The sequence below is a fragment of the Tribolium madens genome, unplaced genomic scaffold, assembly GCF_015345945.1.
Source record: "Tribolium madens isolate multiple individuals breed KSU strain unplaced genomic scaffold, Tmad_KSU_1.1 Scaffold_91;HRSCAF=231;Tcas5.2_LG7, whole genome shotgun sequence".
Classification (NCBI taxonomy): Eukaryota; Metazoa; Arthropoda; class Insecta; order Coleoptera; family Tenebrionidae; genus Tribolium; species Tribolium madens.
Window position 1 is genome coordinate 15,289,740 of NW_025401063.1, and position 27,900 is coordinate 15,317,639.

Sequence of the window (27,900 nt, forward strand, 5' to 3'; positions counted from 1 at the left end):
TAATTATTATTTTCTAGAGACAAATAATTAAAAAAAACCCGTTTGGTTCTAAACTTCATATTCACCCTGTATAAAACGAATATAAAAAGAAAACTCAGCAATATACTAATTCTTTGAGTCCGGCTTACGAATTACTGGTGGTTTTCTCTTTAATATATTTTGTAATCGGATCATTTTTCTTAAACTGGCCAATTATTAACTTGAACTGAAATTTTTAACCGGAAATTTGTGATTTCAAGAAAATATGCACAAAGTTGCGAAAATATGCATTTTTTTTGGCTTATTTTAATCAAAAAACATTAGAAATGCATAGAAAACGTACAATTTTGTTGATATACCTCTTAATAACAAATATGCATTTTGCATATAATCCGAGCCTTTCTAATTACTAATTCCGTTATATTTGGAAGTTTTAGCCATTCCTCAGAAAACTAAATTTGATTATTTTACTTAATTCTAAATTAGTTTTGAAAGGTTTGAGATCTGGAAGTTACAACTTTTTTTTTACGGTCGATCTCTGTGAGTTGTGTTGAAATTAAATGAATCGAAATGAGTCATATGATAGAAAATATAATGTATTTGTTAAGCATAAATTAATACCTTTAGTAAAGCATACAAAGTACCTAAACTTATCCTTAAACATTTACATTTTTTACATAAATTACACTAAGTTTATCAAACATTAAGTCTATTGCTTTTAAAGTTAGGAATGTATTTACACTTAATACTCAATCCTGAAGTTCTGTAAATATCACCCTGTAGATCACTAGAGTCCGTCCTGTTTTAAGGCGGTATCTTCTTTATCGACAGGAGGAGGTTGAAACGCAACTTTAGTACTCGAACCTTGAGTTAAATAACCCGCGGCAGTTGGTGTTCCAGCTAAAAATTCCACTATTCAACTACTCTCACCAACTGAAAAAACTCACCAGTCAAGTAACCAGAAATGGGGGTACTTGATATAAACAAATCATGTTTTTGATCCTTGTACTCGGCCCAAATGGTACTCTTATCGAGAATGCTTGTAACCCTTTCCCCATACAACAAACTCCGACTCATCGATTTGAGAGCTTTGACAATTTGCGCTTTCGTCATAGCAGGATTATCGATAATTTCGAGCCTTCCTTCTAACAGTGTCAACAGAAATTGGACGAAATCAACGTCCAAAGCTTGCTTAACTAGCTGATCTTGGTTGTTCGAAAAGAGACGATTGAGAGCTTCACAAGCTACTGCTATCATGTCTTTGCGCACTTGCATTGCCTGTTTTAGAGGATGCATGCAATCTGTTTGTGCTATCGCAGCCACACAAATCTATTAAATTCATTTTTTTATCAAAGTATAAAACAAACAAAAAAAGCACTTACACTGCTACTTGAAAGTGCATTCAAGATGAGTATAGCAGATTTAGGAACAATAGTTTGCCTTACGTTTGAACCCATTTGTCTACAAAGGCGCGGAATGTGGCCCATGGATGGGATCAGATCCAAAAGGGCTGGTTGTGCTTGCAATAACGAACAGAGAGCGGTTGTCCCCATTTCTAATAATTCGGTCTAGAAAAACTCTTTTAATAGCCCAGTCAAATTAAACAAATCGGTGGAAAAAAATCCTAGAGAGTTGGAATTTTTTAAACGCTTTCTTTATACTTGCGTAGACATACAGGCTGTCCCAACGGTCTGAAAAAGCTCTATAACTTGTTTATATTAGGAGATACTAACTTTTTCTTTTTTTAAGATTATAGTTGCGTTTCTGCTGCACATTTTAAAAATATTGCGGTTTATATATAGGTGTCCCAATATTAAAAAAAACACTAAAGTTATGTTTTTTTGAATGGAATCTACTCAGTTTGATTTTATTTTTGGATTCTACGCTAAATTACAAATAACTTTTATACAGGTTGTTTTCATTTATCTTTTATCAATTTTGATTTGTGGCGCTTTTTTACCAGAATTTTTGAAATGCAAGGGTCTGTCTAAAAATTCGTACCTTCTAAATGCTTGCACACAAGTTTAAAGTAAGTAACGCCGTTTGATTTCTGAATGTTTGCCGCATTTTTTAAGTTTTTACTCAACAACCTGCTCAGTGGCATGTGCCTACTGCGATTTTTTAAACATGACAAATTAAAAATGTCAAAAACTAATTTTTTTTCAAATGTCAGTCTCTATTTATTATTGTACCAATCAAAAGATCTTTTGACAAGCTTTCCATCAATATAAGGTTTGTATAGTCTAGTGTAAAATTCTAGGTTGCTATCCTAAATTAACTAAATTTCGAAAAACTTTTCTGTTTTGGACAATAAAAATCGAGTGAGCTTCTGTCATTGTTGCGATCTGTCAATTTTATTGGGAAGATTATAAGTCCCAAAATGAATTTTACTCGTCAAGAACTCATTAACATGGTATACAGTCTTGGTGAAGCGGATCGTAATATTTTATTGGCTAAAAGACTCTACAAATAAAAATACCCAAATGCAAAACTGCTGCAAAGTGCTGCATTTAAAAAATTGTATAAAAATGTATATAAACTGAGACCAACAACTGCGGAGGATATGAAACAAAGAATACGCGATACATTCCATTTAATAAATGCAGATATGCTAAGTCGTGTTAGACTATCTTTTAGACGAAGACTGCATGTATTGAAAAAAATGGTAATATTTTTGAGCATCTGTTATAAAGAAAATTGTAAAATAGATTTAATGTTTTGTTTTTATTTGTTAATGTTTTTACATTTTTCTACTAAATTGTGTTAATACTGCTTTGCGATATGTTAGATTTTGCCTAATTTTCTCTGTAACGCAATTGTGCACAATATTGTACATTTTCTTGCAGCAAAGAATTTCCAATTCCATACTTTTGTTTATTTCCTGTGCTAATTTTTTTTGTGCATAAGACCCAATCGATTTTTATTGTTCAAAACAGAAAAGTTTTTCGAAATTTAGTTAATTTAAGATAGCAACTTAGAATTTTACACTAGACTATACAAACCTTATATTGATGGAAAGCTTGTCAAAAGATCTTTTGATTGCTACAATAATAAATAGAAGGTGCCATTTGAGAAAAATGAGTTTTTGACATTTTTAATTTGTCATGTTTAAAAAATCGCAGTAGGCAGGCACATGCCACTGAGCAGGTTGTTGAATAAACACTTAAAAGATGCGGCAAACATTCAGGAATCAAACGACGTTACTCACTTTAACTAGTGTGCAAGCATTTAGAAGGTACGAATTTTTAGACAGATCCCTGCATTTCAAAAATTCTGGTCAAAAAAGCGTCACAAATCATAGTTGATAACAGATAAATGAAAACAACCTGTATAAAAGTTATTTGTAATTTAGCGTAGAATCCAAAAATAAAATCAAACTGAGTAGATTCCATTTAACAAAAACTAACTCTAGTGTTTTTTTTAATATTGGGACAACCTGTATATAAACCGCAATATTTTTAAAATATCAGAAATGCAACTATAATCGAAAAAAAAAGAAAAAGTTAGTATCTCCTAACATAAACAAGTTATAGAGCTTTTTCGGACCGTTGGGACAGCCTGTATGTCTACCCAAGTGTAAAGAAAGCGTTTAAAAAAAATTCCAACTTTCTAGGATTTTTTTCCACCGATCGCCCTATTTTTGTCTAATTTGACTGGGCTATAAAACAAGGTTGGCTACAAATGAAAATTTACATTGGGTTTGTCTTTGGTCATCAGAGTCAAACAAGTTTCCATAAGTTCCGATAAAAATTCTTTTGGTTTTCTCAACGTCCAAGCGGGATTTGCAATAAATATCCTTAAATAAACTCCACCAACGATGAACTCATTTGGTGTGGCAAAGTTGGTAAGCCCGTTAATGTCGGGCATTTTCCAAAGAGCGGCCGGATTAGTACTTTGCACGGTTTGATGTCTAAAAAAATTATTAAACATATTTTATAAACTGTAAAAAAAACTAACTCTCTTCTTAGTCGAGCCACCGTCGTACAGACCCGATCTTTGGCCTCTTGATCCCAAATTAACTCAGGGTGTTCGTGGGCCGATTCAAACATATTCACGGACGCTTCCGGACTATCTCGCATCGCATCGGCAAAAATCGGTGGTAAGAAACTCCCCAAACATAACCGAACTTTTGGTCCAACGAGCTTATCCGAACTCATTCGAGCCAACAACTCGGCACAAGTGAGGCGTATTTGCGAATTGGTGGAATTACAAAAGAGGTCCAAGAGATAAATAACGGCACCTTTACTTAACGCCTCCTTGACGATTTTAGTCGTCGACATTAACGCATATAAAGTGTCCAAAATTTGGGGCTGCGAATCTTGAATCGTGTATAAGACTAGTAATAAATATCCCAACACTTCAGTAGCGGCAATATCATTGATACACTCGTTATTTCTAGTAACTACTGATATCACATTGAGTGCACCTTTTTGGATAGGGCTGTGGGAGACGTTAAGTAAGCTGAAGAGTAATCGGAAATGACCGATGCATTGCAATTCGACACCTGTATTGTTCCGTATCACATTTGTTAAAGCTTCCAAAGTCATCACAGAATATTTTAGTCTATCTTCTATTGTAACGGAATATGCTATGTTGACCAAATTTAACAAATACTCGGATTGTTCTGAGAGGAAGTTTAAGAGATCCATTGTGAAATTTTTGGCATTCTGTTGAAAATACTACTAAAATACTGTTAAATAAAACAAGTGACAATCACCTGAATAGGATAGGTCGGTTGCTGGTTATAAATCCTGATAAAAATGTTACCAATTTGTAATTCACCAGAATGTGCAGAGTAGGTAAAGTCGGTTCCTATACTTAAATCTAAATCACCTCTACCACTACGTTGTTTTTCTAGAAAGTCGATAAGTTCAGCTCTGGTACCGTTATCCCAGACTAAATACGGCGTCGAACTGTTGCTATTCAGCGTTTTAAGAATCTATCATAATCATAAATTTAGTTAAAAAGTGAAATTATGTACGAGGGGACTAACAAAAGTTCGCTTAGTTGGCTTCGATTTTTTTTTGACAGATCAATAGTGCCGTTCGATTTGTCATCGTTTTTTAAACTTGTATGCAAATTTTTAAGGCTAAAGGGGAATATGTTTTAGTTTGTTGCTAAAGCGGCAGATGGCGCGGAATTTATATTTCTGTTTTCTCTTTAACTATTCACATTTTTTATAATTGGAAAAAAGTTTCGGAGATAAAATATTACTTGAAAACGTAACACTTTTTTGAAAAAAATATTAAAAACAGGTGTAAAAGAAAATATTTTTGAAGGTCGCAATATGACTCGAATCAAAAATTTGTCAGAGAAAAGTTCAGTTACATTCAAATAAAAAATACAAAAGTGGAACAGAAAGTAATAAATAAATGTGATAGCTTTTTTAAAAGTAAAAAAATGGAAATTAATAAAACCCAATTTTTTTGTATTCTTTTTCTGTTTTCCTTATTTTCATTGACTTACATAGCCTAGGTTCTAGTATTTCTAGTACTAAGGCCTTTTGGTAAAAATATTTTATCTTGGGTAATTTTTTTCTCATAACTTGGGATTCGGAAAAATGCGATCAATAGAAATATTTTGTTCTGCCCATAAAATAAAATCACATTTTTTTTTATTGGTGACCCGTAATTGAGGTGACCTGGTAATAATAATCGTGTTGTTTTTTCAATTTATTGTTTTTGTCTAGACAAAAATGATATCGCTTCTTCGATAGTTTAATTTTTTGCACAAAAAGAACACTGAAAGGAAAAGGAAACCAAAATATTTTCTATATGATAAAATTCTTTGAATTTTGTCTGTGGTATTTGTGAAAATAGAATAATGATAAAGTTGATAGGTTTTGAATAATTAACATTTTAATATTGCAAATTTGAAATTTGGAATAATTTATGGGAGGGTTTGCGGTAATTCGTGATCAGGCAAGAATTTCTTGAGAAAAGAAAAAGTTCCGCAATGACATTTTTGACGTACCCAAGCTCTATTGTCAATGCATTAGCAGCATATCATCCCAAACTTGGCCATAAATTTCCAAAATTCCCATTTTTCAATATTAAAATGTTAATTACCCAAAATCTTCTTCTTCTTGGATCTTCTTGGTATGGAAACGATGAACAAAAACACGATTAGCCCGTCACACCAAACTTTTATTTTAATAGAATAAAAGAGAAGAGAATAAAAACTTTTATTCACACCTGAGGATGACCACTTTGTGGTCGAAACGCGTTGTGCTATTAAAATAAAAGTTTGGTGTGACGGGCTAATCGTGTTTTTGTTTACCCAAAATCTATCAACTTTTACATTATCCAATTTTCATAGTGACCATTAGAAAAAAATCAAGCAATTTTATCATGTGAAAAAGATTCCAATTAATTAATTTTTTTTCCAAATTTGGTTTTTAAAGTCCCACTGACTTACGCTAAAAATTTTGAACGATTTAGAAAAAATCCAATGGAACAGAACGGAAATTTGTTGCTAAAATTGTACGAGAAGAGTGAAGAGTTTGACAAAATAAGAAAAATGCAGGATTTCTCTTTTTCTTTGCGCTAAAATTTTAAAAGAATCTTAAAATAAAAACTCTGAAGTAGAAGTAAGGATTTTCAAAATTCCAAAATACTGATTAATTTATACGTTTGAATTTAGTTGAGTTTAGTTTTAAATTGAGTCAAAAATCTTTTTTGAAGCACGGAAAGTTTGTCAATTAATTAGATTTTCCAAATTTTAAAATTTTAATTGTCTGAAACTTTCGAATTTTTTTGAAAGATGAAATTTTAAATCTAAAATCAGGGTAATTCCGGGAAAGACGGCTCACATTTTGTAAAACTTGCCCTAAAATTGTGATCTTTATTTTCAATTTAAGACAATACTTATAAAAGTAACAAAATAAAAAACACATTCTTTTGATTACATAAGAAATATATTTTGATGTGAAAAATTTCATCTTTTCCACGCTCAGCATGTCATCACAAATAGTTTGTAATATTTTTTTTTTCTTAAAAGTGTTTATAGAATATTTATATAGGGTGATTTTTAAAAAACGGCAGGGACTATAGAATTTTATTCTATCCCTTGTTATTAGGATAAAAGTAGGTTTTATCGAAAAAAAAATAATTCATATAACTAAAGCTATTTTGAAGAAAGAAAATTGCATAACTCAAAAGTAAAATTTTATTTCAAAATAATTTAATTTTTATTACTTATTATTTTTCGAATACATACTCGTAATATTGATAGTAAAAAATGAATAAAACAAAGCAGTTTGTATTAAATTKTTAATTTTTTCGAATTTTTGTTTGATTTTATAGAATTTTGAATATAAAAATTTATTGTAGTTTCTTATTTTCAATTTTCGGTTAGTTTTTCCAGTTTTTTGAGTTCAAATCTACAAAAGGTGAGTTTTCTATTTTCTTCAAATTATTAGGATTTTGTTGTTTTATCTACTTTCTCTATTTCAGCTTTTTAATTCAAATTTTCTACTTTTTCTTTACGTAATTTAGCAAAAATGTAACTAATTTTGTAACTTTTTTGGTAATAGTGCTCCTAAATACACAAAAATATCGTATTTCAGACCTATTTTTTGTTTTCATCTTTTACCCGATAAATAAAAAAATTGACGTTAACAATAATCTTATTAAAAGTAAACAAAATAAATAAATAATAAAAAAATAAGTTAATGATACTAAATTACACTGTTCTTAATTTTTAACTTTGATAGTTTTTTAGTCAATAATTTATAGTAAAACTGAAATTGCACATGTCTGTACCAACAAAACTAATACCTTCCAAATTATGAAAAATCCCAAAATTGTCAGTTTATACTATATACAAACCATTTAATTTAGTTTTTTAATTTTTGGGCCATAAATAAAAATTCTAGAAGGGTTTGTTCCAAAGTGGACGATTTAGAGAAAATCCAATGGAACAGAATTTTGAATTAATTAGAAATATTTATTTTTGGGCCGGCCATAAAGCCTTCGAGGCTATTTTCGAGGCGGTGACTATATTTTCTTTCATTAAACCAATTGTCAGATCCACTTTGTTCCCTAGTAGCGTTTTCAATAAAGTCTCGTTTCTCTTCTGTTACATTCAAACTTGCTACAAAATCTCTAACTTCTTTTTTGAGAATACTTGAATTCAAATCGGGTTGTTTGCAGTTTCTTGGTCGTTTCTAGTAGGTAACGTTTTATTTTTTCTAGCTTTTTTCTAAGAGAAAAAATTCACTTATGCAATATTGTGGCCAATTATTGATTCCCCAAAATCATCATCAACAATGTTGTTATCACCTGCTGAAGCCCTAATCGTGTGATATTCACAGATTTTTTTTATTGTCACATGTCAACTTAATCGCGAATTCAAATATTAGTTTGTAATTAAATTTTGTAAAGCGACCTCAGGATTTTGGTATAAGAGTTTGCCTTATTTAAAAATACGTATTCTTGGGTAGTGGTATCGAATTTCAAAAATAAAAACACTTTTCTTTTCAGTAAAAAATGGTGATTCGTCGCCCTACCCTTGTTTTTTTAAAAATATTTTTTATTATACCTGTTTTCAATATTAAAAAAAAAACAAAAATCAAAAAAGTGTTACATTGGCGAGTTTTCAAATAACATTTAGGTTTTTTTTCATTTTTTTTTTCCAATTATAAAAAATGTGAATAGTTAAAGAGAAAATAGAAATATAAATTCCGCACCATCTGCCGCTTTAGCAACAAACTAAAATATGTTCCCCTTTAGCCTTAAAAATTGTGTTTTCTCTTTTGTAAACAATAAATTAAGCGAATTTTTGTTAGTCCCCTCGTAAAAGTTACTACCTCTTCTGGCTTATCCGTTCCGAGCTGATTGGCTAAGAAACTGGTCAATAGAGTCTCCAAAATCCCTCTTGTTAAATTATTCGGTGGTGGAACACTTTCCCCGGGGAAGTACCCACCCAAAGCGGCACAAGCCTTCACAGCTTCTTTCGCCAACCTATTACTAACTTCCTGTTGATTGGCCTCTTCGCTCCGTTCAACTCCGCCTTCGTCAAGTGTGAAATCATAATCAAACATGAAGAGTAAAAGATGCCACAAGGCGCCCGATTTGATCAATTCTAATTGAAGAATTGAATCGATTGAAAGAGCGCTGACACATTCAGTGGCGATAGAACACAATTTCGTGAGATGCTACAACAAATCTATGAATTCCGAAGTATTAAAACAGAAAACTACTTACTTTGAAGTAGAGGATTCGACACAAGTCTTTAACGAGTTGTTTCAAATCGATCATTTTTTCTCTACATGCCGGGAATTGTGCTGCCACACTAAAACATCTAGTTATGTGTGTGCACACTAGGACTGCAGTATCGGTCGGTTTTGACGATTTGTTTAAAACGCTAACGCATCGAGTGTATGCTTCAAGAAGGACTTCTAGGCCGTTTTCGCGTCGTAATTCTTCGGCGTTTAAGGCCGAACAATGGACTGTGTGATATGCTAATTCGCTAGCAGCGGCAAGTAAGGGGGCACTTTTAGAAAACAGTTGATCGTCGGCTGTTTCCATTTTAATTGTTTTGATCAGTTGTGGATACCCGGCGTATTTATACGGTTGTAATTCTACAAATAATTTAAGATATATCTAATTCTACAGGGTGTTCCGTCTAAACCCCACATTACAAGTATTGGGAGTTGGAATAATCGTATTTATTTGAAAATTAATACATAGTCATAAACGATTAAGTCCTCCTTCCGCTTATACCGGAAGTCGGTCTCAACTTTCTTATTTTAAATGGAAAGGTATTTTTTTACAGCGTTTTTGGATTACGGATTATTTTAAGTTTTCAATAGCTTTCATTTGAAAAAATTGAGTTATGAGTATTTGAGTTATTACAAAAGTAACATTAAAATCTTGGGATATGTTATATTTTTTTCAAAATTTGAAAACACCAGAAAAAGGATCTAAGCTTTCTCTTTCAATCGCCAAAAAAACGAATTCAAAATCTTAAAAAATGGCAGAGTTACCGATTTTTAACATAGAAGGTGCAGATCCAAAAATTTTTGAAAAACTCCAAATATTTCAGAAACGGCTAAATTTAGGTATAGGGAAAACTGATGAAAACTCCCTTAAAATAACCAGATTAATCCAAAAACACAGTAAAAAATATAGCTTTCCATTTAAAATAAGAAAGTTGAGACCGACTTCCGGTATAAGCGGAAGTGCCGCCATCTTGAAAATATTTTCATTTATGAAAACTTAATGGATCATAGCTATGTACCAATTTTCAAACAAATATGATTATTCGAACTCCCAATACTTTTAATGTGGGGCTTAGACGGAACACTCTGTATAATGTTTCAATTTACCTTGAGAATATCTATGAAACAAAATACTTTGAGTTTGCAAGACTAAAACGATGTTATGAGGATTAGGACCATCCGTAGTCCAGCTACTTCTACTACACAAAAACTCGTAAGCTTTATTGACTTCTTCAAAACGTTCCTGATAAAAAAAAGTCACTAATGCGAATAGAATAGTAAGGACTTACCCTTCCTTCTGGATTTTTATCGGGATGAAATTGTTGTGCCAATTTGTAGTAAGCTTTACGGACAACCGCTTCTTCATGGAATGATCCATTCAAACCTAAACTTTTGTAAGCTTCTTCGACTGTCATAACTGGAGGCTTTTTCTCAACTTCGGACCTCCAGGCATCAAGGACATCTTTTAAAAGTTTTACCTGGAAAAAAAATCTGCTGTGAACATCACACGACTTTCCTTATCCTACTTATTTGGAAAACATTCTAACGACAATAATTTAGTGTTGGAGCAAACGTAACCTTGCGTTAGTGTCGGATAGTGCCGCGAAATAGATCATAGTTGTCGCGGGTTCGAGTCGGGTGCAGTTTTTTTTTACCCCGGTACCCATTATTATTATTATTGTTTTATCACATTTTACTGTTTAATAAGGTATATTTCATGATTCTAAATAATTTGTATCCCCATGAATTTATTGTATCTTTAATCGTATAATTTTGCGGCCGCTTACGGCCGAACGGTGCGACCGATTTTTACCAATTGTTTCGTGCTATGTCCCCTTACGACAAGTAACTTACATACCAAATTTCAAGTTTCTAGCTCTTATCGTTTTTGAGATATGCTGTTTACAGACACACATATAAAATGATAAAAAGCGTGTTTCATTTGTGGGGCAAAAGATGTTCGCTTATTTGAAATTCCCAGCAATATGCAACAAAGGCAAAAATGGTTTGAAGCTTTTGAAACGTTTTGCGGTAAGCAAATTTATGCAGACAATGATAAGGACAACCTTTTACTTTGTATTTTGATATTAAAGAAACTATAAAAATTACAGATTACACAACAAACAAACCACTTTGCAGAAAAATATTGAAGTTATAAATTGTTCTAACATACCTCGTGTTATGATTTCATGTTTTTTTGTAATTCTAATTTATTAGTGTTTTGCTAGTCCAGAATGTATCTAAAATAAGCTCGGATATTTTATAGCATTCATTTTAAGGCTTAACTTATCGTTTGCCAATATAGGGAATTTCAATGCATTTTTCGAAAAGGTTTTTCTCGGCTATTATAAGGAATTTTATTTTTTTTATTTGAAACCTTTTTAGATATTTCTAGGGATATTGATATGTAGCTAATTTAAATTCTTATTTTTTATATATTTTAACTTATTTTTTTATAATAAAATTATAGTATTTATATGGAAACTATCAATTCCTTTCTTACATGTACCAAAAACCTTAAGAAAAAAAAATGAAATCGTTCGGATAATTAATAACTGTAAAATCTCTTGTGGAAAATATTATTAACCGGTTTTATCTGATTTATGACCTTACGAGGGATGTTTCGCATCTATAGGGAAACACAACCAAAAATACATGCTGTAAAACTAGGTCATAATTGTTTATTAATAATTAGAATAAAAATCGAAATGTCATTTATAATTCCAAACCTGGTATTTAAGAAAATGAACATTTTAATTAGTTTTTTTTCAAGAATAAATGTAAAAGATGAATTAATTTAATAAGACGATGTATTTACACCAGGTAATTCTATTTTTCACCAAAAATTAAGTCTAATTATTATGCAGGAATGCTAGAAATAACTTGAAAAAATTATGGTAATTTATAATCAAACAATTGAGCAGGTAAATGGTTGACTGAAAGAAAACGGCGCATTACATCTTTTAATTTCGGAAAAATTTTGAAATTGCAAAAATCAACAAATCCCATCAATACTGTAAATAAAAATTTTAATTAAAAATTAAAATTTTTCTATTTCTTGAAAAAATACAACGAGATGATGAGTGCTGGAAAAATGTTGCCTAAATTAGCAACATTTTATTACAATCTCGATTTACAGCTTAAGCTGAAACGTGTTTAAAAAATAGTTGCTCTATGTAAAGTACAGCCGCTTGCAAGAAATGTTGGTCGTCATTGTTTCAATAGAACTCAATTCATTGTGTTAAAAATACCATTGACCAAAATTTATTGCTTACGACTATTCATTAATGTTTTTTGTATTTTAATTTTAAATAAATAATTGTTTTAATTTATGTAATTTTAGTTTTTTTAGTTAGCATTTAAAACCTACATAAAAACATCTTTGAAATATTAAAAATTAACATATTACTATACTTTTATTTATTCAGCGTGAACTAGTGCAGTACAATATGCGGTAACGATAATTATCTCGGTAAAATTTAAAATCATAAAAGAAACCAAAAAAATTAAACATACAACTGCAGTTCAGGATTTACCATTATCTTCTACGATGTTACGGCCTTATAAGCATAGCTTTTTGATTCAGATGGCCTTGACCTAACGAGTCTTCGGTACCCATTATCATTATTATTATTGTTTTATCTCACATTTTACTGTTTAATAAGGTATATTTTGTAATTTTAAATAATTTTTAAATAATTAATTCTTCAACCGTATAACTTTGCGGTCGCTTATGGCCGTCTTTTAGTCTTTGCGGCCGAACGGTGCGACTGATTTTTACTAATTGTTTCGTGCTACGACTTCTTGCGACAAGTAACTTACATACCAAATTTCAAGTTTGTAGCTATTATCTGCTTACAGACACACACACACATTTTAAATTTTAATATAAAAATCTTATGAGTAAAGTTTTTTAAATAAAAAACATTGGAATTTTTTTTTTAAATCACACTTCTTAAAACAAAGACAAACATATACCACAAATCAAGATAATTTGTTATCGAGTCATTTTTGAATCCGAAAACGTACGTATGTCTGTTTTTGAACTAATTGCACATGAAACGTCAAATAAAATGACAAGTCAAAAAGTAAAACGGCGAAATGGGCTGGAATTAGTCGCCGACGTCTAATAATAAGAACGTTTTTTTTTGAAGGTAAATCATAAATTTAGTTATTAAAATCATCATCTTTTGGATCATGCCATTTTACCTTTCGATTTCTACTACCACAGACATACGCACAGGACATACGTTTTTGGATCCAAAGACGACTCGATTACAAATTATCTTGATCCCTCAATACTTATTTAGTTTTTATTTTTACTAATTTAATCATCAATACTAACTCATCAATTGTAACTTTTTTGGGCCACATCTTAGGTATCTAATTAAATTAAATTCGTATCTGTTTGAATAATGAATTTTTCCTACGAAACTAGATCATAACGCACAATTGCATATGCGCGAAAATTGTAAATATCGTTCGAGGTCAAAAACTTGTGCGATTTGTTTTCGCGCTGTGTGTTAGAAATCTAACGCACAATTCACACTCGAATGCTTTGTATTTTTTCATTCAACGTATTTTTTTTTGTATCCATTATAAAAAATAAATTGTTATTCAACGTACTTTTGTATCCATTATAAAAAATAAATCGTTATGAAAAAAAAATTGGTTCGTAAGAAAAAATAGTGTACAAAACTTGCAGGAAAGTGTCTAACGCACTCCCGCTTGTGCGTTATTTTTCACTTTCCGTGCTCGTTATGTAATATACTATTACTAACTTGCTAGGACACCTTATCTAGTGAGCGGCAAAATTATGGAATAATCTTATTAAAACTGAAAATATTTTGTTTTGGCGAAATGCACAAACAGGTCAATTTTCTTTTTAAAAAATACACAAATTTCAACTTGATTTAAAATTTTACACTTTTTGGTTTTTGAGTAATGACGTCATCGCCATTTTTTTAATGAAAATCCCTATATTTTTCTTAGCAAATTTGAATAAAAAAAAATCATTCATACAGTGAAATAATATCAATAAAAAACAAAGATGCAATTTTAAATCAAGTTGAAAATTTTGTATTTTTTTTAATTGACCTGTCCGAGAATTTTTGCCAAAACAAAACATTTTCAGTTTTAATAAATAAGATTATTCCATAATTTTGCCGCTCACTGTATACATATAAAAAAGTAAAAGTTTCATCTTACACCTAACCCTCATCATTCTAAAAAAAATTAGAAAGGCTCCTCCAAATTAATCCCTGAATTCGCCCCTGACACACACACACACACACACACACGACCCAATGGCCCAAACAAACTTTTTTGGTGTCTTGAAGCTATAATTCGTCCAGAAATGTAAAAATATACAGGCTGCGTCCGAGAGAAAAAGGTAAGATACCAGGAACATGGAAAAAATGTCACAAAAAAATTATCTACAAAAATTTCGAAGTTATGAAGTTTGCACTTTGACTTTATTTATTTCGGTTGGAAAAATAATTTTCCAAGTTTTTTTGCTATAGGCTATTAAAAGAGGAAACAAGTAAGCTGTATCCTAAATTGTAACTGTGTTCAATGTTATTTGTGGCTTTTATTGGCAAAATTTTTGTCCTTCTACTAAATAATTGTAAAAAAAACATATACAAGATCATCAGTATCCTTAAATAGATATAAAAAAATGTCAAATGTCAAAAAATAAACGTCCAAATTTTTTGACAACTTGCATTACCATTGCGATTAACCTTTATACTATTTGGGTGAATCAATAATAAAGATAGAATTTTTTAAACATTTTTTTCATGTTCCTGGTATCTTACCTTACTTGAAAATTTTCTCTGGGGCGCGAGTTCTGGCGCACCCTGTAGGTAGGTCAAATTTCAGCCGATTACAATGAAATTTGACCAATGATAAAAACAGAAAAAGACACCACATTTGATACTTACCGGATCCGGAATCGGCCAATCAGGAAACTTGGTAGTATCGCAAAGATGTCGCAAATAGAAAATATTGCAAAATAGTTCCCTCTCCAACTGTGGATACCGAACCGCCGGAATAGGAATATAATGATATCTCGCCATAGTGTGACTCCTCAACCTTGGCGTAAATTCCGCGATATGTCCGGCAATCTTTTCAATCAACATTCGTCTAAAAACACAAATTTAACAAATTTTCCTCTCATCACACTCATCGGCACCTCATTTCCGCACTCCAGATGGCTTCCGGTGTATCGAATTCTCCGAGGAAAATCTGTGCGAACTTTTCCGCGCCATGATTTTCTAAATAATTCACCATGGCCTCGGGTAATAACTGACCTAAAATACTCCGTTGCATTATATCGGACGTCCCCTGAAACCCAAATGATAAACGATCGGTCTTAAAATCAATACATGATCACACCTCATCAGCTTTGAAAGCTTGTTTCATATGTGTCAGCTTCAAAAAACGTGCGATTGGTAGGACATTACTTCCGGTATACATCAAAATAAAATAGAAAACTCCGGTCAAATACACTTTGGACATTTCCGGATTATCTCGCATTATTTCACAAAGAAGAGTTGCAACTTTTTCAACTAAAATCGGGTCGAAAGTGAGCAAAAGTTGAACGATATGTGATAAACTAGTCGCATCGGAAAGCAAACGTTTTACTTTCGGTAATGGCCGAATTATTGCATCGTCCGAATCCCGACTAGGATAATATTCACACATTCTTATCAAAATATTTAAAATACAAGTCGCTAACTCGCTTTCATTCAAAACTGGACTTCCTTTGGCCAAAAGACACCATTTGAGTTGGGGCAATTGCGAAACAGTTTTCCAACTATCCAAACCCATAGCCCAACATCTGGTTCGATGGTTTATCACATTTTTGTTAAACAAGTCTTTGATCTGGAAACAAAAGTGAAACTTTTGATAACACTAGGCGACAAAAAAAAAGTCATGTCGTGACAACTTGACAAATTTTATATCAATTTGTTTTTTTTCTAATTTAAATAAATTTAAAATACTTTATTTTTTAAAAATCCATACTCAATAACTATTAGGCCGATTTCCTTCATTCTAAAGGGATGATCTTGGCCTCTGGAATGATATAAAATTTGAAATTGAATATTGGCAAACTTTTCTTCGAACAGTGTTCGAAGAAGTTCGAAGTAAATCGAAGTAACCTAAGAAAACCATACGAGTAATTTTTTTCTCTTTTTCACCATCATGTAGAGCATCTTTTTAATAAGAATCCAAATTTTTAAAATAACATACCGAGTAGTTTTCAAGATATGATTTTTTTGAAGTTAAGGTTTGCTATTTAGGTATTGCGCCATATAGGAGAAATGCATGTTAATCTTACTTAAAATTGCATTTTTATAAAAGTATTTGTTTTAAGACTCTTTTTTTGCTTAAAAATGGTCAATTACATCTTCTTTGTTCTAATTAGAATAAACAAAAAACTGTTTCTTAACTTAAAACAAACAAAGAGTACCTGCGTACTAATTAAAGCAAATAAAGAGTTTTTTTCTTCTAAAAATGATCACTGATCATTGAGCAAAAAGGATCTAGAAGTTTAAAGCAGTAGCTTTAAATATAAGAACAAATCTTTTTCAAATTAAATGACTTTCCATTCAGATTCTAACTTGCTCACTTTGTTTTAACTTTCTGAACTTTTTTTTGAAAATGTTCTCAGCAAATGCTTTCTCACCACTTTCTACTGATGTTGAATTCAATAAGTGAGTTGCTTCGTGTGCAACTGTTATCACAACAACTTCTATCTACAAGCTAATTGTAGAATGTACAAATAAAATAAATCAGGTGACTTTTTGCATTTAACATCACTCGAAAGTGATGAGAAAGCATTTGCTCAGAACATTTTCAAAAAAAAGTTCAGAAAGCTAGAACAAAGTGAACAAGTCGAAATCTTTGCAAAAACTTGCAAAAGATTTGCCTTTATATTTAAGGCTCGTGCTTTAAACTTCTAGATCCTCTTTGCTCAATGATCAGTGGTCATTTTTACAAAAAAAAAAACTCTTTATTTGCTTTAATTAGTACGCAGGTACTTTTTGTTTGTTTTAAGTAAACAAACAGTTTTTGTATATTGTAATTAGAACAAAGAAGATGCAATTGACCATTTTTAAGCAAAAGAAGAGTCTTAAAACAAATACTTTTATAAAAATGCAATTGTAAGTAAGATTAACATGCATTTCTCCTATATGGAGCAATGCTTGATTAGCAAACCTTAACTTCAAAAAATCATATCTTGAAAACTACTCAGTATGTTCTTTTGAAAATTTGGATTACAAGAGAAGCTCTACACGATGGTAATAATGAAAAAAAATTTACTCGTAGGGTTTTTCTTAGATTATTTCGAAAAGGGCAAGGCCATCCCTTTAGAATGGTCTTTATTTGAAGAAAATCGGCGTAATAGTTACTGAGTAATGATTTTTTAAAGTTAAAGTATTTTAAATTCATTTAAATTAGAAAAAAATTATTTAGTTCAAAGTGTGTGGACTTTTTGAAATTTTTTTTAGTGCATTTGATTTGTCTCACTGAGACGAACAAAATGATATAAAATTTGTCAAGTTGTCACAACATGACTTTTTTGTCGCCTTGTGTAAATGAAAGAAAAGATTAAGTGTACCTCTTGGAAACTGACAGGGCCGTTGCGACCTGTTTCTTCAGTATTGTAATACCACTCTTTTTCTTGAACTGCTTGCATTCCAGGACCGGCTTCAATGACATTAGTTTGGGTCGGAATTACGGCCCTCGAAGTGTGCAAATGTGCCAAAGTCATTAAATCGACAAGAGTGCGTACACCCCCCGATTCTAAAATGTCGCGAACGTTTCGATGATGTAAAATTAATTTGTTTATGAAGAGCACCAAACGATCGCGTTCCATTTTATCGACACACTAATAAATCACCAAAATTTATTTTTGTTTAATTATTAGAAATAAAATAACTCACTCTGTCTAACATTCCGATAATGTATTTGGTGTCACTAAACGGACCGATGTCTTCGAAGTATCTTCCATAGACTATAGACATGGCTTGAAGGCACATGCACTTCATTTCTACTTTGGTCGTAAGCAAAAAGCGGTGATATAAGTCATTGAAAAATTCATACGAGCGTCGGATTGGTGAGTCGTCATTGTGATCGTCCATTTCTAGCAACAGTCGCAAGTAGTAATCACCGATTTTTACTTCATCTGCGAGACATTGGTAATGCAATTCGAATTCTTGGTGATTCCAAGCGACCAAAGCTGAACCCGCCAACTCACGATCGGAGGCAAATGTTCTTACTTCATTGTCTAAGGCACTTCGCAATTCTTCTCTAGTCTAGAATCACAAGTTATTTCGGTGTCATAATAAGCATTTTGTGTAACTAACACTATTTTTGACATTTATGCCAGACTTTTGCTATAATAATTGACTACATACTGTCGTTTTGAAACTAATGCAATTTGAGGTAGTAAATGCTAGTGGGACAATAGTAGTATAGTAGAAAATCAAAAGTGTAAAACAAAATTTAAAGTATGTTTCATATGCCAAGACAACGAAAATCCTATAAGCGCAGACTACGGATACCTAAAGAAAGCATTTGCTCAGAACATTATCAAAAAAAAAGTTCAGAAAGCAAGAACAAAGTGAAGAAGTCGGATTCTGAATGGAAAGTGATTTGATTTGAAAAAGATTTGCCCTTATATTTAAGGCTAATGTCTTAAACTTTTAGATCCTCTTTGCTCAATGATCAGTGGTCATTTTTACAACAAAAAAACTCTTTATTTACTTTAATTAGTATGCAGGTATAGAAAAGTCCAAAGGCCTATAAAAGCCAACCTGCATACCAATTATAGTAAATAAAGAGTTTTGTTTGTTTTAAGTAAAGAAACAGTTTTTGTTTATTCTAATTAGGACAAAGAAGAATTGACCATTTTTAAGCAAAAGAAGAGTTTTAAAACAAATACTTTTTTTTTTATAAAAATGCCATTTTAAGTAAGATTCAAAAAAATCAATCAAATCTTGAAAAATACTCGTAGGGATTTCTTTAGATTATTTCGATTTACGAAATTGTTATGTGTGTCGTTCAAAACTTTTCGTAATCCCATCCTGACTCCGAGAGGATCAAAGCTTCAAATTTCGTAAATTTCTGTGATTTCATAAAACAAATCGCAATAAATTTCGTAATTTCTGTGATTTCATAAAACAAATCGCAATATTATGAAAGCAGTTACCATGGTTCTTAATGTGACGGCCGTTATAATCCTTAATGGACGGAAGCTGTAAAAAATGACTTTTCAGCTGTTATTTCACTTCCGCTAAATTCAAATAACAGTATGGGATTACGAAAATTTTATAAACGGTACACAAGCTAAGATTATAAAATTTAAATAGATTAACGTTTGAATATGTTTCATTACATCAATAAGTAGTCGATAGGTGGAAAAATAATTATTTACGTTATAAGTCCGGTAAGTCAATTATTACAGTACGAATGAAACGAATGTCGAAATAAATACTGTAAGAGGCTTACCGGATGTATATCGTACCTAAAGTTTGTATTTTATTTCAGACTGTTTCAAGAAAACTTGGCAAAAACATAATTTTACGTTTCTGTTAAAAAAAAAAGAATCCGGTAAATGTTACTTAGTTACTTAGACTCAAAATGAGGACAATTTTGACTTGGAGATTTCCGTTTAAAAACAGATTTTACCTTATGATTCCAAATTAGATTAGGGATAGCGTGATCTTGGTTAAATTTCCAGTAAAACAACAGCCAGTTCGCTTCAGCCTTGATCCTTTCCCTTCGCTTCCTCAAAACAATCGGCCTTTCTTTAATTTTTTCCTTCCTTTCGATTATTATACCGACACGAGCCCCCCAATGTTGAAGCGCCAAATTCGTATAATGTTCAACCCGTTTTTCTACATTTTTCAATTGTCTTTCGACGGCAATCCAATTTGGATTTCTTTTACTCTTATTGGCATGATCCTGTGCAATTTTTAAATTATCTCTATGATTTAACAACTCTTGTTCGAGGGCATGTTCGGGTACTTTATCTTCAGAATCCAAAAACGAAATCAAACCGGTGGGCTAAACATAAAAACATTACAACTGTCTTAAATATTAATTAGTAAAGTGAATACCATAATTCTTTTCAATAATCCCATAGCTGTGGGATTCCCCGTCACCCAAAGCCCGACCAAATGACGAGACAATTGACGATGTGTTAACAATCGACCATCGGAACCTTGGGTGTATAGAGCTGCAAGGAGGTGACGAGGCAATGCTCCTTCTGCCAAAGCTAAATTCTGCATTCTTGCTGCCACCTCAGCATCGCCTTCTTCAATAAGAGCACGCATCACTAGACCTGCTCCTTTGACAACGGCCATGGAAGGGTGCTGTGTAAACAACGATGCGTAGTATAGTAAAATCGTTTTCATAAGACCTACTAAAAATTTTATGACACATTATAAGGGATTAACCAAACAATGACTTGAATTTGTAACCCTCCATAAATAGCACGTTCTAGAACTAGAATAACACAGGGCCGTATTTAAAACTAAAGTAGCGGTAGAGTTTACCAAGCTATTATTAAAAACAACAGCTTTATTTAATAATAGCTTGTTAATAACCACCTGGCTTTTTTAAATTTCTTAAAATATTTGACTTTAATATCAACTACATCAAAAACTATTAAAACATTTCAAGTATTTTAGACAAAAAGAAAGTAAGTAATCCGGCCCTGTTAAAAACTGACCTGTTTCAGGGTCCGAGTGGGTTCCACTAATTTATGATTTGTTTACCCTCTGGTTTACTCTTAACAATACCGCATTTAACTTAAAAGTAATAAAATTTTTAGTAGGTCTTAGGAAAACGATTTTACTATATTTGGTTAGTAGTGGCAGCCCGTGGGCCCGCAAACCGGGGAGGCAATCATAATACGAGGAGAACTCTACTTAGCCAAAAAAATATAGATTCATAGTGATTTGAAAAATTATGTATGAACATAAAAAAAAACAAAAAAAAAATAGTTTTGTGTTTCCAAAAAACAAGTATTACAAATACGTATCAATAATTTTGATTAAGAGTTTCGTTTTTATTATCTTAGTCAAAATAACTCGTCAGCTGTGCGACCTACACTAACGTCACAAAAGCCAAGAAATCTCTCAATTACTTTACCTTTCACAATATATCGAAAAATTACAGATAACACAGGGCGACAAAAAAAGGCATGTCGTGACAACTTGACAAATTTTATATCAATTTGTTCAATCAAATGCACTAAAAAAATTTCAAAAAGTCCACACACTTTGGACAAAATATTTTTTTTCTAATTTAAATGAATTTAAAATACTTTAACTTCAAAAATCATTACTCAATAACTCTTACGCCGATTTCCTTCAAATAAAGACCATTCTAAAGGGATGGCCTTGCTCTTTAGAATTTTATAAAATTTGAAATTGAATATTGGCAAACTTTTCTTCGAACAGTGTTCGAAGAAGTTCGAAGTCAATCGAAATAATCTAAGAAAAACCCTACGAGTAAATTTTTTTTATCATTACCATCGTGTAGAGCATCTCTTTATTAGTTGTAATCCAAATTTTCAAAAGAATATACCGAGTAGTTTTCAAGATATGATTTTTTGAAGTTATGGTTTGCTAATCAAGCACTGCTCCATACAGGAGAAATGCATGTTAATCTTACTTAAAATTGCATTTTTATAAAAGTATTTGTTTTAAGACTCTTCTTTTGGTTAAAAATGGTCAATTGCACCTTCTTTGTTCTAATTAGAATAAACAAAAACTGTTTGTTTACTTAAAACAAACAAATAGTACCTGCGTACTAATTAAAGCAAATAAAGAGTTTTTTGTTCTAAACATGATCACTGATCATTGAGCAAAAAGGATCTAGAAGTTTAAAGCAGTGGCTTTAAATATAAGAGCAAATCTTTTTCAAATTATTTTTAAATTATTTTAACTAGAAAAAAATTATTTAGTTCAAAGTGTGTGGACTTTTTGAATTTTTTTCAGTGCATTTGATTTGTCTCACTGAGACGAACAAAATGATATAAAATTTGTCAAGTTGTAACTTTTTGACTTTTTTTTGTCGCCCTATGTTATTGAACAGATACGTATATTAAACTAAATGAAACGTAATGATTTGTAATAAAGAATATTTAAATCATTTGAATCTAATAATGCATTTTTTTAAAATTTGTAGGTACTTTTTGTTTGGGGGAGCAATGCCTCCTCTGCCTCCCCTGAGGAGCCGCCACTGTTGGTTAGCAGCACTTAGCATTTGTCTTACCTGAAATAACCTAAACAACATTCTTCCACGTTCTGACACCATTTCCAAAAGGATGTCGAATTGTTTACCGTCAGTTGTTTCACTGTAGGGGACACAAAGGGCAAAAGTCAGAACGTCAAGCATGGCAGACACGATTAGAGCACCGGTGTTTTGAGTCTAATTATTCAAAAATTTCCATTTTAATAAATTTTGTATAAAATATTTTGAAAATCTTACTATGTGAGTGGTCCACATGTTCAATAAGTTTTCCAAAAAAGCTTTAGTTTGGAGTAGAGACGATTTATTCAATTGTTCTTGTCGTAGATCATAGTCGTCGTGCATTGGGTGCATTAGAGCACAAATCATATCAATAGCAGCGTGAGTTAACCCAAAATCATTCCTTTTTAACGCTGAAACAACTTTATGTCCGATCGCTTCCCTAAAACTATAAAAAATTACTATAAAAACAACAAGAGTTTCAAAGTATAAAACTTGTGTTTCTTCAATTTTTTTCCAACACTAATATTGAATAAAATATTTTACTAATTTTTTTTTTCAAAATTGACAAAATGCGAAGATAAGAGTATTTTATGTACTTATAAAATACGTTGTGATTGACGTCGTACTTTATAGAAGACCGTTTATTAAAAGCAACATAAGAGGTAAGCTTAAATGCACTATAGAAATATACAGGGTGTCCCAGCGAGTTAAAAAAGTCCATTACTGACCTTTAAATGATAAAATTTTAAAAAATACCTAGAGCATTGATAGATACTAATCTAGTCCATCGCCTAAAATTATTTTCAACTATACCGTGTGCGGCATCCGTTACGCCCAGAAAGAAAATCCCCACTTCTAATTAAATAAAATTGTTGAATTTTTTCACACTTATCTGGGCATTAGTAAGGTACATTCTCTAATTTTTTGGTAATTTTTCATTCACAAACAAAGCCAAAATAAAAATAAAAAGTAATTTTCTCACAAAAAGTTTAATTCTAATTTTATACTGACCTACGCAGATTCACTTCCAACAATTGTTTACAAAATTAGAAAAAGAAATACCAATTGGATTTTGAATTAAACGCAATTTTCCATCTTAACTTTGAAAATCATTTTTATTTATGACCTGCTACTTGTTCCATCGTAAATTTAGGTGACAATGGGGAACTGCAATTGGGGTAAGATTCCAAGGTTTACAACAAAAAGATGCTTTAAAGCGGTCGGCTACCAGTAAATGATTCTTTTGTTGGCAAATTATACCATTTTGTCATAAATCACAGGTCTGGTTTGTGTTTAAATAAAAAAGGCGATTATTTGGCTAGCCAAGTCAAAATTTGAAATTGTGATATCAAAGTTTGATGCGCTAACAGGTACAGATTCATTTAGTGTAAAAACTTTATAGGTAAATTAACAGAAAGTATTCATAAAACACACAAAACTGTTACGGACTCATTTATCAAAAAAAAAAAAAAAAATAGAAAAATTCTCAAATTATACCCTATCAATAATTAGTTAGGTATATGAAATATCGTCAGTTTTAATTAATTAGAAGTCGCGATTTATCAATGGGCAATTATAGGACATTGATAGATACTAATCTTCTCTATCGTCTAAAATTATTTTCAACTATACAGCTTGTCTCAAAAACAAGTTACAATACAAACTTGTGTTTTTTTTAAATGAAACACCATATATTTCTTAACGTTTTTTGATGTAGATTTTTATGACAATGTTTTTAAAGCTAAACTTTTATTGGTCGATTTTGTTTAGTTTTGAAAATTTAAAAAAAAAACGTTTTGACGAAAACATGCACTTTTTAAAAATGTATTACACAAAAACTAAGAAACATTTTTTTACTACCATAAAGAAGAAGGAACAAGCTATAAAATTGTAACGTTTTTTTAGTGTGTTACATATGCAGAGATAAAAAAATGAAGGCATTTGTTAAAAATTCAATAACTTCAGAAATTTAAATAGAACACCTTATTTATTGTTTCTGCATTTAAAAGATTATTAAATTGTCTTTCTAAAATTATTTACTTTTAGGTATTTATAATCAATAACTTAAAAGATATTTAACGTTAAACATTAAATAAAATAATTACTATTGTTTCAGTAGCCAAAAAGTGCACAGTTGCACAAGAGATGGAAAAAATATCACTTAATAATCCCATTTGTGTTAAACTGAATTCATTATTCTTTATTTTTACAACAAAATAATTCAAATTTCAGTATTTATAAAGACTTTTACAATCTCTGGATTAATAAACGGATATATGATCCGTGATGGAATTAATATGGTTGCCATGGTATCACAATGCTCAGATATTGATAGGCATTGTTGCTACAATTAATATTGAATGTTAAATATCTTTTCATTTATCAATTCTAGACACTAAAGTTTATTTTTTTAGATAAACAGTTTATCAATCTATTAGATGCAAAAATAAAAATAGGGTGTTCCATTTATATTTTTTAAGTTACTTAACTTTTAACAAACTTCTTCATTTTTTAATCTTTACAAATGCAAAACACTAAAACATTGCTACAGCTATAAATTCTGTACTTTCTTCTCTGCAGAAGTAAGAAAAAATTTGTTCTAGCTGTCTAAGTTTTTGTGTAATAAATTTTTAAAAATTGCATTTGTCAAAAAAAAGTCTTATTTCTAAAACTAGTTTAGCGTAAAAACATTGTTTTAAAAAGCTACATCCAAAAATGCAAAAGGAACATACGGTGTTTCATTAAAAAAACACAAGTTTGTATCGAAAATAATTTTAAGTGATGCACTAGATTAGTGTCTATCAATGTCCTATACAATTTTTTTTTTAATTTTACCATTTAAAGGTCACTAATGCACTTTGTCAACTCGCTGGGACAACCTGTATAATATGTAGTAGATATCGAGCGATTAAGATAATTTGTAATCGAGTTATCCTTGTACAAAAAGTACAATTTGTCGTTTTACCTTTTTTCATTTTACTTGACGTTTCACGTGGAGTTAGTTCAGACATACGTTTTCGGATCCAAAGATGACTCAATTACAATTTTTTTTTATCTCGATATAAGATATAATTATTTTCATATTAATGTGCATCGAAGTAGTCGTTAAAAGGTATCACTTTAGTTAGCAACCATGAGAAAATTTAAACAATTCTAACTTCAGTCTTTCCTAAAAATTATTTTCTCAAATAAATATGTGTACCCTAGTGTTTGAGCCATCAAAAAATAATTAAAATTAACAACGTAATTACTCGTAACATAGAGAGGCAAATATTATTGATGTGATTAAACTTGTTCTGAATGACATTAATGATACTTTTTGTGTGAATTGGCCTTTAAATTAAAATTGTAGAACTCGATCCATTTTGTTCCCAAAGTGTATGTTTTACACAGAGTAAGTAATATTAAAGTTAACTCCACAAATCGATAAATTTTTATTTAGTCAAGTTGAGACATGTTTCGGCACAATTGCGCCATCATCAGCCGTTGAAAATTGTTACACTTTAAAATAAAAAAATTGAAATGTTAACTGTTAAAAAATTTTCCTGATTATAACCAATGGAAAAATATACAGAAGGTCTCCAAAATTTTTCACGGGCGAGGCTTCAGCTTCACTGACCTCGTCCTTTTACTTTTTTACAGAGGAATAATGTATATAATGTATATTTTTCCATTTGTTATAATCAGGAAAAAAATTTAACAGTTAACATTTCAATTTTTTAATCTTGTAATTTTTTTATTTTAAAGTGTAACAATTTTCAACGGTTGATGATGGCGCAAGGGTGCCGAAACATGTCCCAACTTGACTAAATAAAAATTTATCCATTTGTAGAGTTGACTTTAATATTACTTACTCTGTTTAAAACCTTAAATTAAAGATGCATTTAGAGTTCAACAACCTACCTGATGCAAATTAATATGAAAAAGAGAATATTAGTATTGGAAACACCCTGTTGAATTACCCTGGTAAGATGGTAAAGCCTGCATATCCAACCTTGCTCGCAACCAGTCGCCTTAAGGCATGAAACTGTGCTTCAAGTTCAACTGAAGTAATTGTTTTTTGATCACCTTCTTTCTGCACCAGTGATTGAAGAGCACCCGTTATCAGTTTTTCCTTATTTTCGGAAAAAATGCCCTAAAATTCACTTTAATACAAATTATTTCTATTCAAGTCAAACATACATCCTGTGTGATACTATATAACAGCCCGCTATAAGGAACATTAGCATTAAACCTTCTAACACATTCAAAAAAAGTTCGGCGTGGAGGAGGATTTTGCAAAAATTTTACATGTAGACTCTCGGCCTCCTCTTCAACCGGCAAGTGCAAAGGGCCTAATCGTAACCCTCGTTCAGTTGGAATCATAGCAACATGTACGTCTCTATTCCCGGAAGCCCGAACGCCATCTAGGAGTGATGCTAGTAAAGAATCTCTGAAACTCGATTTAAAAAACAAGTTTTATTAAGTTTTGGGGGTTTTACCGATCTGTCGCCGTGTAAGTCCTAACAAGGCCATTAATGTATTCAATATTAAACAATTGAGGATTGTTACTGTCTCTTATTAAAGCAAAAATCTCGCCTAAAGGTCGCAAAGTACATATACTGTACGTTTGAGGGTCTCTTTCAAGTAGACACGATTCTGATAAACAGAGAGTTCGTCGAACTGGTTCTGGATGTCTAGTTCTATGCACTTTATAAACGGGAAATTCAGACACAGACGTTAAATGTTCGTCGTCACTATCAAATTATTCTTGTTAAAATAAAATAAATATTAAAAAAAAATAGTTTTTACCTATATTTACCAAATCTTTGAAGTTGGAAATCTTCTAATGTAATGGGAGTACTTAGTACTTTGATTGTAAGACCTAAATTTTGACTTGCACTTTCCAGCATTTTTATTTTGATTTCTTCAAAATCAACAGCTTGGAACAAGTGCAGTCTTCCAAAGCCGCCGTAGACTATCACAAATGCCCCTAAAAAACAACAAAATTAAATTAAGTCGTTCATGAGAAATATACAACCCGGTATATCAAAATAGTATACAGAGTGTTTCGTCTAAACCCCACATTAGAAGTATTGGGTGTTTGAATAAATTTATTTTTGTTTAATGAACGACATCATAATTTTGTTACACTCTCCATAAATACAGAATAAATTAATTAAATCTACGTTTGAGTAGTTTTGACTCTTCACATTTTGGCACTATTTCTCAAATAATAAGTCACTGTCGACGTTTATTAAGAAACAATTTTGACATTTTTTATTTCCATAGCAAACTATACGAAAACGTAATAGATTTTCGACAGTCTTAACAAAAAGTAACCATAACTTAAAAAATTATTAAATTTTGGTATAGGAAATGTTAATACAGATCGATGCAGAATTAAATTCTCTTCCATTTAGTAAAATAAAAATTTCATTTGGAAA

The 27,900-nt window shown here is 31.2% G+C and overlaps 1 protein-coding gene across 1 annotated transcript in view; it reads right to left on the reverse strand.

Annotated features, from left to right (window-relative positions):
- Positions 1-554: 554 nt before the first annotated feature.
- Positions 555-27,900, reverse strand: part of LOC123010904 (dnaJ homolog subfamily C member 13) — a 29,171-nt gene continuing 1,825 nt past the window's right edge. The window contains exons 5-27 of the mRNA XM_044408087.1: positions 27,266-27,446; positions 26,956-27,210; positions 26,657-26,906; positions 26,437-26,609; positions 22,712-22,919; positions 22,496-22,651; positions 20,332-20,586; positions 19,901-20,278; positions 18,154-18,525; positions 17,829-18,098; positions 15,599-16,087; positions 15,396-15,547; positions 15,145-15,346; positions 10,492-10,680; positions 10,310-10,445; positions 9,186-9,562; positions 8,789-9,136; positions 4,697-4,918; positions 3,937-4,646; positions 3,673-3,889; positions 1,362-1,547; positions 927-1,308; positions 555-879 (exon numbers count right to left, since the gene is read on the reverse strand). Coding sequence (XP_044264022.1) covers positions 767-879; positions 927-1,308; positions 1,362-1,547; positions 3,673-3,889; positions 3,937-4,646; positions 4,697-4,918; positions 8,789-9,136; positions 9,186-9,562; positions 10,310-10,445; positions 10,492-10,680; positions 15,145-15,346; positions 15,396-15,547; positions 15,599-16,087; positions 17,829-18,098; positions 18,154-18,525; positions 19,901-20,278; positions 20,332-20,586; positions 22,496-22,651; positions 22,712-22,919; positions 26,437-26,609; positions 26,657-26,906; positions 26,956-27,210; positions 27,266-27,446 — 6,221 coding nt within the window. The 3' untranslated portion in view covers positions 555-766. The remainder of the gene's footprint in view (positions 880-926; positions 1,309-1,361; positions 1,548-3,672; positions 3,890-3,936; positions 4,647-4,696; positions 4,919-8,788; positions 9,137-9,185; positions 9,563-10,309; positions 10,446-10,491; positions 10,681-15,144; positions 15,347-15,395; positions 15,548-15,598; positions 16,088-17,828; positions 18,099-18,153; positions 18,526-19,900; positions 20,279-20,331; positions 20,587-22,495; positions 22,652-22,711; positions 22,920-26,436; positions 26,610-26,656; positions 26,907-26,955; positions 27,211-27,265; positions 27,447-27,900) is intronic.